The sequence below is a fragment of the Cinclus cinclus genome, chromosome 1 (assembly GCF_963662255.1).
Source record: "Cinclus cinclus chromosome 1, bCinCin1.1, whole genome shotgun sequence".
Classification (NCBI taxonomy): domain Eukaryota; kingdom Metazoa; phylum Chordata; class Aves; order Passeriformes; family Cinclidae; genus Cinclus; species Cinclus cinclus.
Window position 1 is genome coordinate 67,454,212 of NC_085046.1, and position 14,553 is coordinate 67,468,764.

The 14,553-nt window shown below is 40.7% G+C and overlaps 1 protein-coding gene across 3 annotated transcripts in view; it reads left to right on the forward strand.

The window, feature by feature from the left end:
* F13A1 (coagulation factor XIII A chain) overlaps window positions 1–14,553 on the forward strand; it is a 104,479-nt gene that overhangs the window by 85,474 nt on the left and 4,452 nt on the right. For all 3 annotated transcript variants that reach the window (XM_062491318.1, XM_062491396.1, XM_062491475.1), the window contains 6 exons: window positions 2,993–3,096; window positions 3,916–4,004; window positions 4,891–5,044; window positions 5,628–5,915; window positions 10,013–10,173; window positions 12,962–13,098. In XM_062491318.1, coding sequence (XP_062347302.1) covers window positions 2,993–3,096; window positions 3,916–4,004; window positions 4,891–5,044; window positions 5,628–5,915; window positions 10,013–10,173; window positions 12,962–13,098 — 933 coding nt within the window. The remainder of the gene's footprint in view (window positions 1–2,992; window positions 3,097–3,915; window positions 4,005–4,890; window positions 5,045–5,627; window positions 5,916–10,012; window positions 10,174–12,961; window positions 13,099–14,553) is intronic.

The window sequence follows — 14,553 nt, forward strand, 5'->3', positions numbered from 1 at the left end:
CCTTTATTTTCATTACTCTGTAACATTCCTTGGTAGCCCACATGCTGACTTCTAATGACTTGTGTCTTAACCCTGATTTTATCCTTAATGTCTCTTCTTTCTTTTTTTAAGAGGACAAGCTCAAGGTATTTATAATGATTTTTAAATGCATTTCTCACTTTTATTTATAATCTTTTGCAAACTGGAAGTAAAGCTCTTTTTCTTTATTAATATATCATTTCTATTGTACTCTAGCCTTGTACTGCTGGTGCTGATCTATCTTCAGGTCTTAAATACTCACAGACTTCAGAGATACTTGGAGCCATGAGTTTTAGTCCAATCAATCTCTGAGTGTGGGGCTCCCTCTGAATGTTATCTGACATTTATTTACTTTTATTAAAGATTGTCTTCTCCCTCAGGATAGGAAATAACACCACCACAAAAAAAACACATATACAAAATTACACAGACTTTGCAAGAAGTTATTTTTATAAATCTGGCCGGATTTGAGCCATCAGTACTGTCTGTTCTCCTTGTCTTTCTTAATGATGATATAAAGATACTTAAAGAATATTTCTTTTGGATGGGAATCAAGACTCATTCCTACTGTGAGATCTGAGCAGACCAACATCAGCATCTCAGCAGGAATTTTCTTGATGTCACCCAACCCCATAGGATTTCGTCCATGTCCAGGCATGTGGAGAAAGCCCTTCTGAGACTTCTGCTCTCCCACTTACTTCCAGACCACTTTGCTCTAATTTCTCAATAATATTACCAGTGCCTGACCCTAGCAGTCTCTCTTGACCTCAATGCCTGAACTTGTTAGCTCATCAAAGGGGAGCAGCTGCTTCCAGCATGTGCCTGTCCCATAAGCAATAGGAACTACTGTTCTTGAATTGTCTTCCAGGCATAAAACCCACCTGGTCATCTTTTATTAATTTCCCAATTGCTTTGTTTAGTCTATCCGTAATTATATCTGTAAATATTTAATGGTCACTACATTGATCTCTTTTGCCATTCTTGCTTTCTTTAATGTCTCAGTCTAGCTGTAGAATACAAGAATTATAGAATCAGTTCAACAAATTATGGCCATGGAATCAGCTCCTCAGCTATGCTTACTTCTATATGCTCACTTCTACCTTTGGAGAGGCAAATGTTTTCCTCATCCTCCTTTCCTTAATGCTCACTGCTCTACAAAGAGTGTCTTTCATCCACATTAGATATCCTTATGTGTATTTGTTATTTGCATGGTAACAGACCTAAAGAAATTGCCATTCTGTTGTGTCCAGCACTACACCAATAGAAAACAGAAAGAAAATTCCTGTCCCTGAGATGAATACAGGAAAAAATATAGAAAAACTCTGTTACCTAATTAAAGAACTGAAGTAGATGTGCCATATTCCACACTGTTATCCCCCTCCCAGCCTTGTTTTTATCATCCTTTCCTTTTGCCTGCTCTTCAGGTTCTTCTTTCTCAGAATGCAAAGCCAGTGACACATCTGACTTTGATTCAAAGTGAACCAGTGAAGGCTTCAGGGATTGTCTTTCTCATATGTTGGCATAGCAGTTTGCAAAACCCACCTTCCATGAAATGTGTCCCCATTCTCAGGTAGCCCTCAGGAAAGTTCTGTGAGCATGATTCAGCACTGACTACTCTCAGCAGCATCAAAAATTCTCTGAGTGTGCGTCATTTTCCTTGAATAATTCCTTTTTCTGTAGTGCTGCTTCATTAACTCTCCTAACTGACAAGTTTTACCCTGATCCAAGCTTTCATTTCCACTTTGAAATGTCTTGTTAGACAAGCTTCAGATCCTTCTGACTCTGCTCAATTGCTGGTTTTCACCTATTATTAATGAAATGGTCAGAGTTTAACAATCCCCATTTTGGTTGCTAATATCATTGCGTGTACTAGAGGCTATATCAGCAGCAACACAGATGTAATTTTATTCAGATCTGCTGTAGGATATGTATAATTTGCAAGCAAAATTGCCCCTTTCTCTACTCTTTCTTTCTTTACTATTTTTTGCAGTAATGAAATTAAAACCCTTTTCAGGCTTTATTTACTGTGAGACCCTCTTTCCAGATTATCTTTTTTTCTTGCTTGTGCTTTTCCTTGAGCATCAGTAGCATTGCAGGAAGTTACAACATCTGTCTGTCTTTTCTGCTTGTCTTTGAAACACCCAGGGCAGACTGTGATGGTGCTGTATTGTCTTTTTAATTCTCCTGAGCATCCAGCCAGGTGAGAGTGTTTTAACCCTGAGCACCTAGATGAACTACTCTCAGAATTTCATCTTTCAGGTCACTGTCCTGGGCCCTAAAGATGCAAGTTGGCCCCCATAAGTTGTAGGTGGGTTTTATGAAAAGATGTATGTTTTAGGAGCTCTGAAATAATGCATTGGCATGACACACAGGGAAAAACTTATAAGGAGTCCACAGTGAAGATAGTTTTAGAAAGGCTATGCAGGGTCTTTTTCTCAACCAGCATGGAAACCAGCAGAGCATGCTTGTTTTGAAAAAAACCTGCACACTGTACCCTGCGGAGTTGATCCCAAATCTTTTCATAAGAAATGCCAGAGCTTCAGTCTGAATAATTATAAAGCAGATCATGTTTCATTGGCTTGAAGATTCAAAGTTTGCTTTAGCAGGCAGATTGAAGTGGAAGTTTCTGTCTGGAAAGGGATTCTAGTTTGTGTAGCTTTTCATATACCCCAACAATCTCTAAACACTGGCATAATTTCTGAGACCTTTACACTCAGAACACTTTAGAAGAAACAAAAAAGTTTCTTCAACTTGCAGTCAAGAAACTACAATGAAGGATTGTGGCTTCTGGGTTTTAACATATAGGTACCAAACTTATAGACCTAAAAATCTCTCTAAAAGAGACAACTTTTTTGTGCCTGAATTGGCAAATGGTGTTATTGAAATAATACCAGGGCATAAATACACAGGATTTGTTTTGGTCTGTGTGCTTCTTCTCAAGAATTTGATATACTGGTCCCATCTCTTGTCTAAGGAATTATCATTGCTGGAACGAAGCTTGGATGACCAGACCTGACCTTCCTGTTGGTTTTGGAGGATGGCAGGTTGTTGATGGGACACCTCAAGAAACCAGTGATGGTAATATTGCTCGAAGTCCTTCCTTAGCTCACTTTCTAATGTTCGGGATCTCTGTTTCAAGCAATGAGCTGATGATAGCTGAGCCAGTGACACCTGGTACCATATGGCCAATGACAACTTCTTGAGACAAATAACCACACTCACCTCAGGGCCTTCTCCTGATTTGTTTTGAACTCTAGAATAAATCTGTCATTCTAACACTGCTCATGAAGCCCTGGGACACAAAATCCTGCATGAGAAGGAGCCTGCTTGGTACAGAAGATATGTAATCCTGTTGCCAAAAATGGCTTCTCACATTTTAGAGTACCTATACAGGAGCCTGATCAAATTAATTTTCCTTTGCTTTATGCAGCCCTAACTAAACTACATGAGCAGACAGTAGGCAGGAGAGAAAAAAGTGAAAAGTCACTGTTCTTTCTTTCTAATCCTTAATTTCTCAGCTCTTGAAATACAATCTTCTCAAATTTGTAGTGAGATCTTTCTCAGCCTGTGGTATACCTGAGTCCTCCCAAAATTATCTGTTTTAACCAAAACCAGCTATAACTGTATTTCAAGCGCTTGAAGCACTTACAGTGGATGTTAAAGTACCATTAAAGGTACTGAGCCACCAGACTGTTCCAGACTCAAGTCTGTGTTATCTACAGGGCTGGTAACAAAATTAAGCTTTTTGCTTCTTGGTGAGGAATTCCTGTAAACTATTAGAAGATTTCGTCAAACCCCAAGAATCCTTTGTCTTTGAGAAAATATAATATTTTGATTTATATTAATACATGTTTTAAATTTATTTAGTCTCTCACTTTGTCTCTCTTCTCCCTATAGGTATGTATAGGTGTGGTCCAGCCTCAGTTCAAGCCATTAAGCATGGTCACGTTTGCTTCCAATTTGATGCTCCTTTTGTCTATGCTGAGGTACCTATTTGAAAATTTTTTACTGCAATGAGTAATATCAGTGAGATCATAGTGACACAGAAGATAAAACTCTACTTCAATTTACAGAATGAGAAGTTACTTCATGTATACTTTGTATCACAGAACAATCTCGTATTTTGACATGCCAGCAGGTGTGATATGGCTCTAATGAATGACAGAGGTTTCTCTAATCTCTGCTCCCCAATGTAATAATAAGAAAATCTGCTCTGACTTAATCAAAACTTCAGGCTGCAGTCATTTTCCTTTCCAAGATTCAGCTATGCTGAGTGGGTCACTTGCTTTAGCTAGAGGTAAATGGGTCACTAGCTCTAGCTGCTCATTCTTTTTACTCACCACCTTGCTCTTGGCTGCTGTGGGTCATGGAGATCTCACATGGGTGATTTGACTGACAGATCTGAGAGGGAAATATCTCAATGAGGAGATAGAGGGCCTAGTCTGGAGTTCTAACCTCTTGCATCACCAGAGGAGGAATCCCCAGAATTGCAACACTGCAGGAAAAGTTTCCTTCTAATTGAATTGTAAATGGCTTAGAACAGAAAATAATGAAGATATTTTGGCTATTAAGCATTCTACGTTCTATTTCTAAAGCTTTTTGGTACAAGAAATATGTAGTAGTACTCCCCAAATTTTAATGACCTCTCTGTAGCCTTGTGAAGTTTATATTCTCAGACATTCTGAAGCTGTGAATAGTAAAATGCATCTCAGCATATGACTAATTTTAAACATGAAATGCCAGTGTGAATAATTTGTGGGATTTAAGTCAATTAAGTCATTTGTTTGTGTCATTATTTGGGGGGAGACAGGCTGACTTCTCTTCCTCTCTCTACTTCTATATATCTCAATCTTCCTTCATTTAATTTCATAGGTGAATAGTGACATTTTTTACACAAGAGTGGAGAAAAATGGAACACAAGTGGTAGAAAAGATTGACACAGCCCGTATTGGGCAGTTGATTGTGACCAAGGAAGTTGGAGGTGATGGAATGGTGGACATTACTGAGGAGTACAAGTTCCGAGAAGGTAACCTGAAATGAGCTGGGACCATATGGATGTAAACTTATCTCAGTCAGACCCTGGATGATGACTTGGAAACCTCTGTCACTGAGAGAGCTTCATGAAAAGCTGCCAAAGCGCCCTCAGGAATTCTTGATTTGTAACTCCATCCCAGAAACACTTTAGATGCCTTGATCATAAGGCACAAACAGAGCACAGATTTTGCTACTCTGAAATGCTTTAGACTAAGTAAGTTGTGATGAAAATAAAGGCTAGTCATGGAGCAACTCATAGCATTCAAAACAATTCAAGGCTTTCTGTAAAGATGTTTAGATGATTCTAATTCAGGTCAGACGTGTACACAGAGTAAACCAGTGTAGCTGTATTGATAGGAATTCAGCTACATCAGTTTGTCTGATACGGCTTTAACACCAACTCTCTGGGCAGATGTGAAGTTCTTCCACTGCTAATGTTACCCCAGGAGGTTTCACTGTCCTCACCCACTCATTTCAGCTACTACAAACTATGGAAGACACATCCTTGTGATCGGTAGGTGGGCTAACCCTGCACTTCTGTTTCTTTTCCAAATCTGGTTTTCATTCATTCCTAGGCTCAGACGAGGAGAGGCTGGCTCTTGAGACTGCTGTGATGTATGGTGTTAAAAAGCAAAGTATCCAAGATACCACGTACCAGCCACAGACAGACGTTGATATGGACTTCCAAGCACAAAAGGCAGTCCTTGGCAATGACTTTAAAGTCACTATAACTTTCAGGAACAAGAGTCGCAACTCCTATACTGCAACTACCTACCTTTCGGGCAACATAGTGTTTTATACAGGAGTCACAAAAAGTGAATTCAAGAAGCACTCCTTCAGCGCAAAACTGGAACCCTCTTCATGTAAGACTTGCATTGTTGTTTTCTGTGTTATTAACTGCTAGGTTTTTTCTGTTTTATTAACTGTTACCAGTGTTTACACCCTTGGGTAGATCCAGTTCTAGTAGCTAGGGGTAGGATATTCTATTGGGTATCAGAAGGATCCACTCCTTACCCTAGGCTGGATACCATGGTCATTTAAAGCTGAGGCTGTGTACTTCAGGTTGTTTCTCCCTGCATAATGCTGTTTTACACCAAGCTGCATGTCTGGGAATTGTTAATTTTTCTTCTTTAGTACAAAAGAAATCAAAGGAGCACAGGTATTAAGCAGCAAGGTATTGTTTTTCCTTTGAATTTCTTTGTTTTCCTAGTAGTATCTCAGCAAGTGAAGGGGAATTTCTGGTTCCGCAGGGTGTCATATACAGAGACAAAAAGGTGTATTTCTTGTCTTACCTGGTAGAAGCTGACAAGTTCTGAGCAGATTCAAGTGAATATCTGGTTTTGGAGGACTGTGTAGTTCAGGATTTCATATTTATGGTGATCTAAGAAGTTTATCTGTAATGAGAAGGGACATTCTGAAATGTGCAGGGACATTTGTCAGCTGGGCAGGGACAACAAAGGTGAGCTATCTTTACTGATGCAGCATTTACTTTTCCTAGTGCCCTCTGGAATACAGTAGGGACATCCTGCCTCCCACTTCTCATCAGATAAGCAGTTCCTGGCAGACTAGCTCAGGAGGCTGTGGACAGGTTTTTGTACTGCTCAAAGTAGGGAAGAGGGATGTTCCCCTTTTTAAATTTGGACAGAGTCTATTTCCTGTCAGCCACTGCAGTAGGTATTTAGGACCTGCTGTTCTTCCATTGCTACCTAGCAGGGTCTAGCAACAAGTGACTGACAATCACTTGTTCTCCTGACAGCCTGTGTCATTGGTCACTGCTTCCAGCTCAGCAAAAGTGTGACAATATGCTCTTATGGAGATGAAGTAGAGGATCCTTCACTTGAGTTCCCTGCTGAGCGAGTCAGCAGCCATGACTTTGCCTTCTAGACACTGCTACTGGGCAAATCAATCTTTCTGAGTGCAGCAGGGGTTTGGGAGCCCAAATGTTTGGCCTCCTGAACTGGGTCTGCTGCTGGAGCACAGCAATCCTGGCTGACCTCTGAGCTTCTTGTCTTGTCTACCTTATCCCAGCTCAAGACACACTGTAAGCCCTCTTTCCTCAAAGAGGATGAGTATTGTCTCAGTGAGAAGCCTCCACAGAGCAACAGTTCCTATCAGGCCACAAAAAAAATCCTCTGCTTTCTTCCTCACTTTGAACATCATCTGAAACTGCACATTTTATTTGGAACTGATTATTCTCCAAAAAGTAGGAGATAAGGATCTGCTGGTGAAGGTTAATAAAACTTCTACATCCAGCCTGTAAAAAAGCCCTGAGACCTGCTTGCTGATTCTTTCTAACTCTGTGGATCATTTGCAGGGGGCTTGGAAATGGGCATTGGGTTGCTCCAATACATGCTATCAAAACACAGTGTGAGGGTTTATAGTGACTTACATCAGTTTCTAAATATCTGATCTGAAATACTGCAAAACTTTTGGAGGCTTGAATACGTACTGTAAAAAAAAATCAGTTTCAATAGTCTTTGTCTAAATTCTATGTCACTCCTTTGATGAGGAAAAATTCAGTCATCTTGTAGGAGAAGTGCCTGCTACATTTTCTGGCTGTGATTTGTGCATGGTTCCAGGACTTATTTATGTCTGCTCTTTTATCAAAGGTCTGTGTAGGGTATTAATACCTAAAATACAGCTTCTGCAGTGCTTTCAGGATCACTTGGCTCCTCTCTGCAAGAAATGAAATGAATAGATGTTTAAACATCACTGAGAATCATAATTCATTTTTTCTAAGTTAAGTTAATGCTAAGAAAAAAGCTTCTTGAAATAGTGCTGGAAACTCTGAATTGAGCAATGGTGAGTGAGCACAGACTGGGCAGAGGGACCTGAAAAAAACATAACATGGATTTTTATGTATGTGTACCAAGAGTATGTCCCTATCACTCCTTCTGGCCAATAAGACATTTTTAAAGTTAATCCCACTTTTCAAAGTGAGAATTTGCTTATATCTGAGCTACAGTCATCAACTTGTGGGGCACTGTGTTCTGCAACAGGACAAAAACTCCTCACAAATTACATCATTTCTGAAGGTGTGAAGGTGTTACATGAAATTTGAGCATGAATTCTTTCACCTTTTCCTTGGAAAGAAGTACATGTGGAATCAAGAATAGTGTCAGAGCAGGTGGGCAGTGTGAAGGAAGGTAGTGTGATTATCTGCAAGTGCATGAAAACAATCTGTCAGGGATCTAATGGGAGGGTACCTTCCAAGGCACCCAAGCAGGATTTGTAGGCTTTGTTCAGGGCAAGAATTGAGTGTGTATGTATATACACAGATATAGCTACCTATATCTATATATATACACATATGTACACATATATATATACATACATTAAAAAGTTACAATGCTAAACAGATGTATTAAAGGCTTTCTTCCAGCCCAAAATACTGAAAGCATGAGGCAAGCTAAGTTTTCAAACAGGAAACGAGTGAACAATTTTCAGAATAATGATTAAAGGAATTGTGTGGGTTGAGAACATCTTTGAGGATTTGAATAGCTTAAACCTTCCAGTGCCTTCAAAGGTGCTCTCACATCTACTAAGTTATATTTAGCTTTCTCTGTTTTTTTGAAAAAAACTGTAAGGCACCTCAGTGTTGTGTCTCCCTTGGCTTTCCCAGATGCAGTAAGTGGTACTGACAGCTTACCAGCACAGCCAGTGCTAAGGCAATGGAAGTCTATTCTTTTTTTTCCTACAGCAATTAAATTTAAACAGAAAAGTTTGTCTTTTCTTCCACTGTAAAGTGAATTTCTCCTGTTTGTAACTAATTTATTTAATTATTTACTTCTCAGATGAGAAATACCTTGCCTGATTTATAATTTACAGTTAATGGTACTATGGGAAATTCTTTTACACAAGATAAAGAGTGAGAGGGAGGGAGCAGGAGCACATCAAGTAAATTTAAAGCTGGCCTAGTAAATCCAGGTCAGGTGGCCACCAAGGGAATAGATCTGAAACCAAATCAAGGAACTGGTTTTGATGTGAGCGGATCAAAAGAGCAAAAAGGGGTGAATTTCATTTACCCAACTGAGTTCAATTATCTCAGTGTTTACAGTGTATGTCACAAATACAATACAAATAACGGATAACAGTAATCATCACAGGTAACAGATGGGAGATCGTGATGTGTTTACTAGGGTTGTAATGAATGTTTATAGAGAGAAGAGCTCCAGGTCTATATATTTTGCCTGGTCAGTTAGCAGGTCTGATTCTCTGCATCACATTCCCACACCATTGTTGGCTTGGGAATTGCAGTTCAATATAGTTAAAATTAATGATTCCCTGCTTCTCAACTCTCTAGCCTACAGGGACTTGTTCCTTCTAATAATTATTGTCAGAGACCACGTGAAAACTCTCTGGAGGGTGTGCTGGGTGACAGGAAGACCTTGCTAAATTTTGCAAGCAAGTCCAGTGTAGAACAAAGGCAGACATCCAGCCATGTCCTGGAGAGCAGGTGATCTCTCAGGTAGCCTTCATGGGCTCACACCCTCCAGTTGCTACTCTGATAGCATCCCTGTGCCAAGAAGAGAGGCAAAGAAAGAACAGGAGTAAATTGAAAAAGCAAACATTAACAGAAATGACACTCAAAAGCTGTTTTGGACATTTGTGCCCAGTAGATATATATTTCCAGCCTTCCTTCTCCTTTATTTTGTGGTAGCACCTACATACCTTCCACAGTGACCTGGTCCATACTGAGGCCACTGAGTAGGAGCTGTGGACAAACCCAGCCCTTGCCCCTGGAAGCTCAGAGCCTAAATGGAAAGAGGGAAAAATCAGAGGGGAAATGGTGTAGTAAAGAAATTAAGTTCATTTGGAGAAAAAAAATCAAAGCCATTATTTGGCTCGTAAGCCACCTTTTTTCCAAGGCACTCATGTAATTGGCACTGCTCCATGGGAGGAGCAGTTAGTGATTAGATTGCTTCAGATGCCTTTTTTTCTTTCCTGTGTCTTCCCTCAGCCAGCTCTTTCGACATCGTGATCAAATCGAGCGAGTACATGAGTGACCTGCTGGAGCAAGCCTCCTTTCATTTCTTTGTGACTGCAAGGATCAATGAAACGGGGAAGATTCTGGCCGTGCAGAAGGCGATAATGCTGGAAATTCCCACCCTGCGGATCAAGGTAGCTCAAGGTTGTGGTGGAAGGGATGTGTTCTCTACAAGGGTGTTGCATTGACTTGTGGGGCAGAGGAGTGTGCATGTTTATGACCATTAGAGAATCTAACATGGACCTGATAGAGCAGTGGCTGGCTGGAGTGTGTGAGGACGTGATAGGTACATTATATAGTGTATTGAGTGTCCCTACATTGAAGAGAGAGGCTGACAGCAGCACTGGTAGTGAAGAGCTGAAATTATCTCAGTGCAGGAAAGAGGGGGAAACATCTGAGAAAGCTGAAGAAACGGAGAGGGTTAGAGAGATTACTCACTCAAGTCATTCAAGTTCTTCAACTACTCCAGAAGTCCATTTTATTTAAAGCAACGCAGCACAGGGGCCTCTTGCTGAAGAATGAAGAGCACTGCTATTGAAGTGATTTTGCTGGGAGGGCTTCTGGAAAATTTCTCCAAACCTGAATGGGCAGCACTCATTTGGGACAATGTCTTGGGATTTCAGTGCTTTGCTGCCACTCTGAATGTACTGTCACTGGTGTTCCCTGAAAGTTGAAGCATTTCTGCAGACAGTGTGGTACCTATGAAAATGGAGAAGGGTAATTCTTGTGATACTACAAGGAGCCTATATTGTATGGAAAAGACAAGCCATTTTAACTCAACTGGGATTAATTTAACAAGCAATTTAATTGGGATTTAAATGTCTCAATTCATAACGAAGCATACAAATGAATAGCATAGTTTTCAAAAGCACCAAGCCTTCATCTGCTTTGAATGATGGAATTTGGACCTGCTTTTTTCATGCTGTATTCATGCAGCTCTGTAAAATTCAGGACCTTCAAAGAAATCAAAGTTTATACAACTGTTCCCCTCTATATATTTATTTGAACCAGTGCTCAGGTTTCCATATGATAATTTATGTAGCAACTGCAGCCTTATGGCAAAAAAAGCCTTTTTTTTAGAAATGTGGCTCAAGACTACAGCAAAGTTTGCCAAAAAAATCTCCTCTGTTTCATGGTCTTTAGAAATACCATGATGTTCTGATCTGAAAATTGTACTTTCAAACAAAGTATTTTTGGTTTACTGAGCATTGAGGGGGAGGAGGTAAAGAAGACAAGTAAACTCTATTTCAAATACCTGCTTTCAACAACCAAATTTTAAAAGTAAAGAATTCTTTCAATTCAATACTTAAACAGAACATCTTCAACATAATCTCAGATTTTCAACTTCAATAGAGTTTATACTCCCTGCTGTTTTGAAGAAAGGATTTTTAGCATATAGAATAGACTGTTGTCCAAAACCCATGTTTTCGAGTTAAACTAAGTTTCTCTCTTCTGTTTCTTTGTGATGGATAAAACACACCGGCATTTTAAAATCTGGATTTTTTAAAGGGGGGTATGTGTGTGTATGTGTGTGTGTGTGTGTGTGTGTGCATGTGTGTGAGCATGCATTGATAGAGGAAATTTTGATTTATTGCTTTTAAAGAAATTTTAGATTGTTTATGTGTTTAGTTTTCATGTCAAGTTTTTTTTTTCAGTGAATATGACTGGCAAACCAAATTTCTTAATGTGTGAGAGAGAGAGAAGAATGAAAAAAATGTATCCTCCATGATGTCTTCAGATGCACCTTTGATCTTTCTCTGTTGGTCTAAGGAGATTGTCAGACTCAACAGTTGAGGAAATTACACCATATTGAGATATAACCTTGAGAGCAGGTTACAAAAACAAGACCAGCAAATACATGTCATGGTCTCAGCTGCAAGTGTGGGACTTTGGGATGATTGTGAATCACACCCAGTGATCTTAAATGGTCAACTGAAATAAAGAGATTTTAGGATCTCTAATTGAGCCAAGACTTCTGAAAATGCCACTGATGTCCTTTTGCACATTCAGGTGGCCTTTACTCCAGTAATTTTATTATTTTTTTTGGCACAGAGTAGTCCTTTAGAGCAGAGTCAATGCAGCTTTTTACAAATGTCATACTTCCTTAAAACACTGCTTTAAATTTATTGACAAGACACTTGTTTTTCTTAGTTTCCTTTTTCAAGGCCCTTTAAGTCAGTTGATGGACCATGAAGTGGGCTGGAAGGTCTGCCAGCCATAAGTTGAAAACCTTTGCCTGAGCAAGTACAAACATTCTGCGAGTAATGCTGAGTTTCCAGGGGGCTAAAGAACCCCAAACCCCCATGTATGTAGCTGTTGTTTAAAAAACACATTTGTTTGGAGGTTTACTATTTTCCAGTGCAAAATATACTGCTCTTTTGCTTACATAGGGTTTGGAGGAAAACTGGCCTTCAGGCCTCCATAGAGCACACGTGCAGCTTTAGAAATCATTCAGAGCATAAGAAGAGAATGCAAAAGCAGGAAGAAGATGGGCACGACAGTTTTGAGGGTGCAACCACTCCAGCCTGGTGTTGCTAATTGAGGGTACGAAGAGCTGCCCTTCTCTTCTGGAGCTTATGTCCTGAGCAGATCACTTCAGTGCTGGTGGGGAGCCTGAGGAGCAGGGCAGAGTCTGGGAGAGAGACCCCATCATCTGGATTCACCCTCAGTTGGGCCCTCAGCTCCAGAACTGTACATGCGCACTTCTGGTTTTCTATGGAAATGAGGGCCTGCCTCTTGATCTGCCATGTGGTTGGAAGGAAAATTACAGTGGGTGGAAAAATGTGCCATCCAACAATTTTCTTCTCACTAGGCTTCCTTTGCCTCGTGCTGTGCTGCTGTGCGCTCTGTTCTTCTGCCTTGCCAGTACCATGTATCTGTTGTTATCAGTTTCTGGTGCACTGTCCTTTCCTTGTCTTGCAGACCAAAGGTGAACTGGTAGCTGGTAAAGAAGCGTCTGTGATTGTGGAATTCACCAATCCTCTGAAACAAACCCTGGAGAATGTCACACTCCGCCTCGAGGGACCTGGCGTGCTGAGAACAATAAAAAAGCAGTTCGGGTACGGAAGAAAGCACAACCAGCTGGGAGTTTGCCCCCTGCTTGCTCACAGTAGGAAGCTCACAAGAGACACTTAACTAATGCTGTGCTGAGTAATTTAATTCAAACACTCTCTGTACTTTAAAATCCAATACACAGGGGAGCTATAGGTCTCAATAGTCAGTAGAAGCTGGGCTATCCAGAGAGACTGTGAGAACATTTCATCTGTTCAGCACTAGGACTGGAGGAATTGGTAGTGTTTGTGGGTGGTTGCTAGTGCAGCCCAAGTTTACTTTTTCACTGTATTACTTTGTTTTTAGCACTTGACAATAGTACCTACAAGCCGCTATCACAGAGAGGAAGATTTATCCTGCGCTTGAAGTGTTTACTGCCGCTCACTCAGCATGTGCAAATCGAGTCCTGTGCTGTTTTTCAGAAAGGGCTTTTCTCTGCTCATGTTAATCATGATTATACAAGACATTCAGGTACCTCAGATGATCTTTTCAAGCTCATGTCAAGACACAAAATGTGTGTTGTTTGCAGAGCCTGCTGGCATAGCATGCTGCAGTGTGTGAGAGCACACAGCTCCCCCCAGTAGCTCCACTGCACTGGGCTGCCCTGGCACACAGGCATGTGCCCAGCACAGGGGCTCCCAGACCTGAAAGGAAAGCCACTTTCATTATTCTCAGAGTCACACCTTACCCTGACACCATTATATCCCTACGCTAAGCGAGTTGTAAATCCTCTTTCCATTTGAGTTCAGTGTTATGAGCTTAGCATTAGCCAAGGGTATATAATGGGGAAACTTGGAAAATTTTTAGGCTATTGCTTAGTCCTGGGCATCTATCTATCTGGACTTAGTATCTATCATTACCTGAGCTGATGGTCCCCAGGTGTGTGTAAAAGGAGTTTGAAAAATTGCCTGTGCTTCAGCAGCTGCATAAATTGTCAGCATCCTCTGCAGCCAGCAGGGGAGGTCTGAGCCTGACTGCACCTGGGACAGGGATAAAAAGATCACAACTAATCTCCAGAGTGGAGCTGATAGAAAAATAACCGTGAAAGGGCAGCATACTGTGTTTGCTTTGTGCACATGGTATGTCACAAGTGCTGCAGAGCATGACTCAGCATGGTCCACAGGAGTTACACAAATTGTGGCAATAGCCCTCATTGCTGCCCAGCTGTGCCAGCCTCCCCTGTTGTTCTGCATCCTTTTCAATCCAAAAGCTGCTGTGGACTGCCCTCACCTTCAAGGATGCAGAAAGTATCAGGTGCATCAAAGGCACAAGGGTTAAGGGAGAAAAATTACTCATGGAACACACGTCATTTTCCTTAGAGTCACCATGTTTTCCCTTTTCCAGTAATGCCCTTGGCAGCACTGAACATGGAAATGGATCAGCTTAGTAATTTTAAGGTTTAGCTTCTCTGAGGTGAATGTAGGATGCAGGTGATACACACAAAGGAGAGAGCAAGGGGCAGT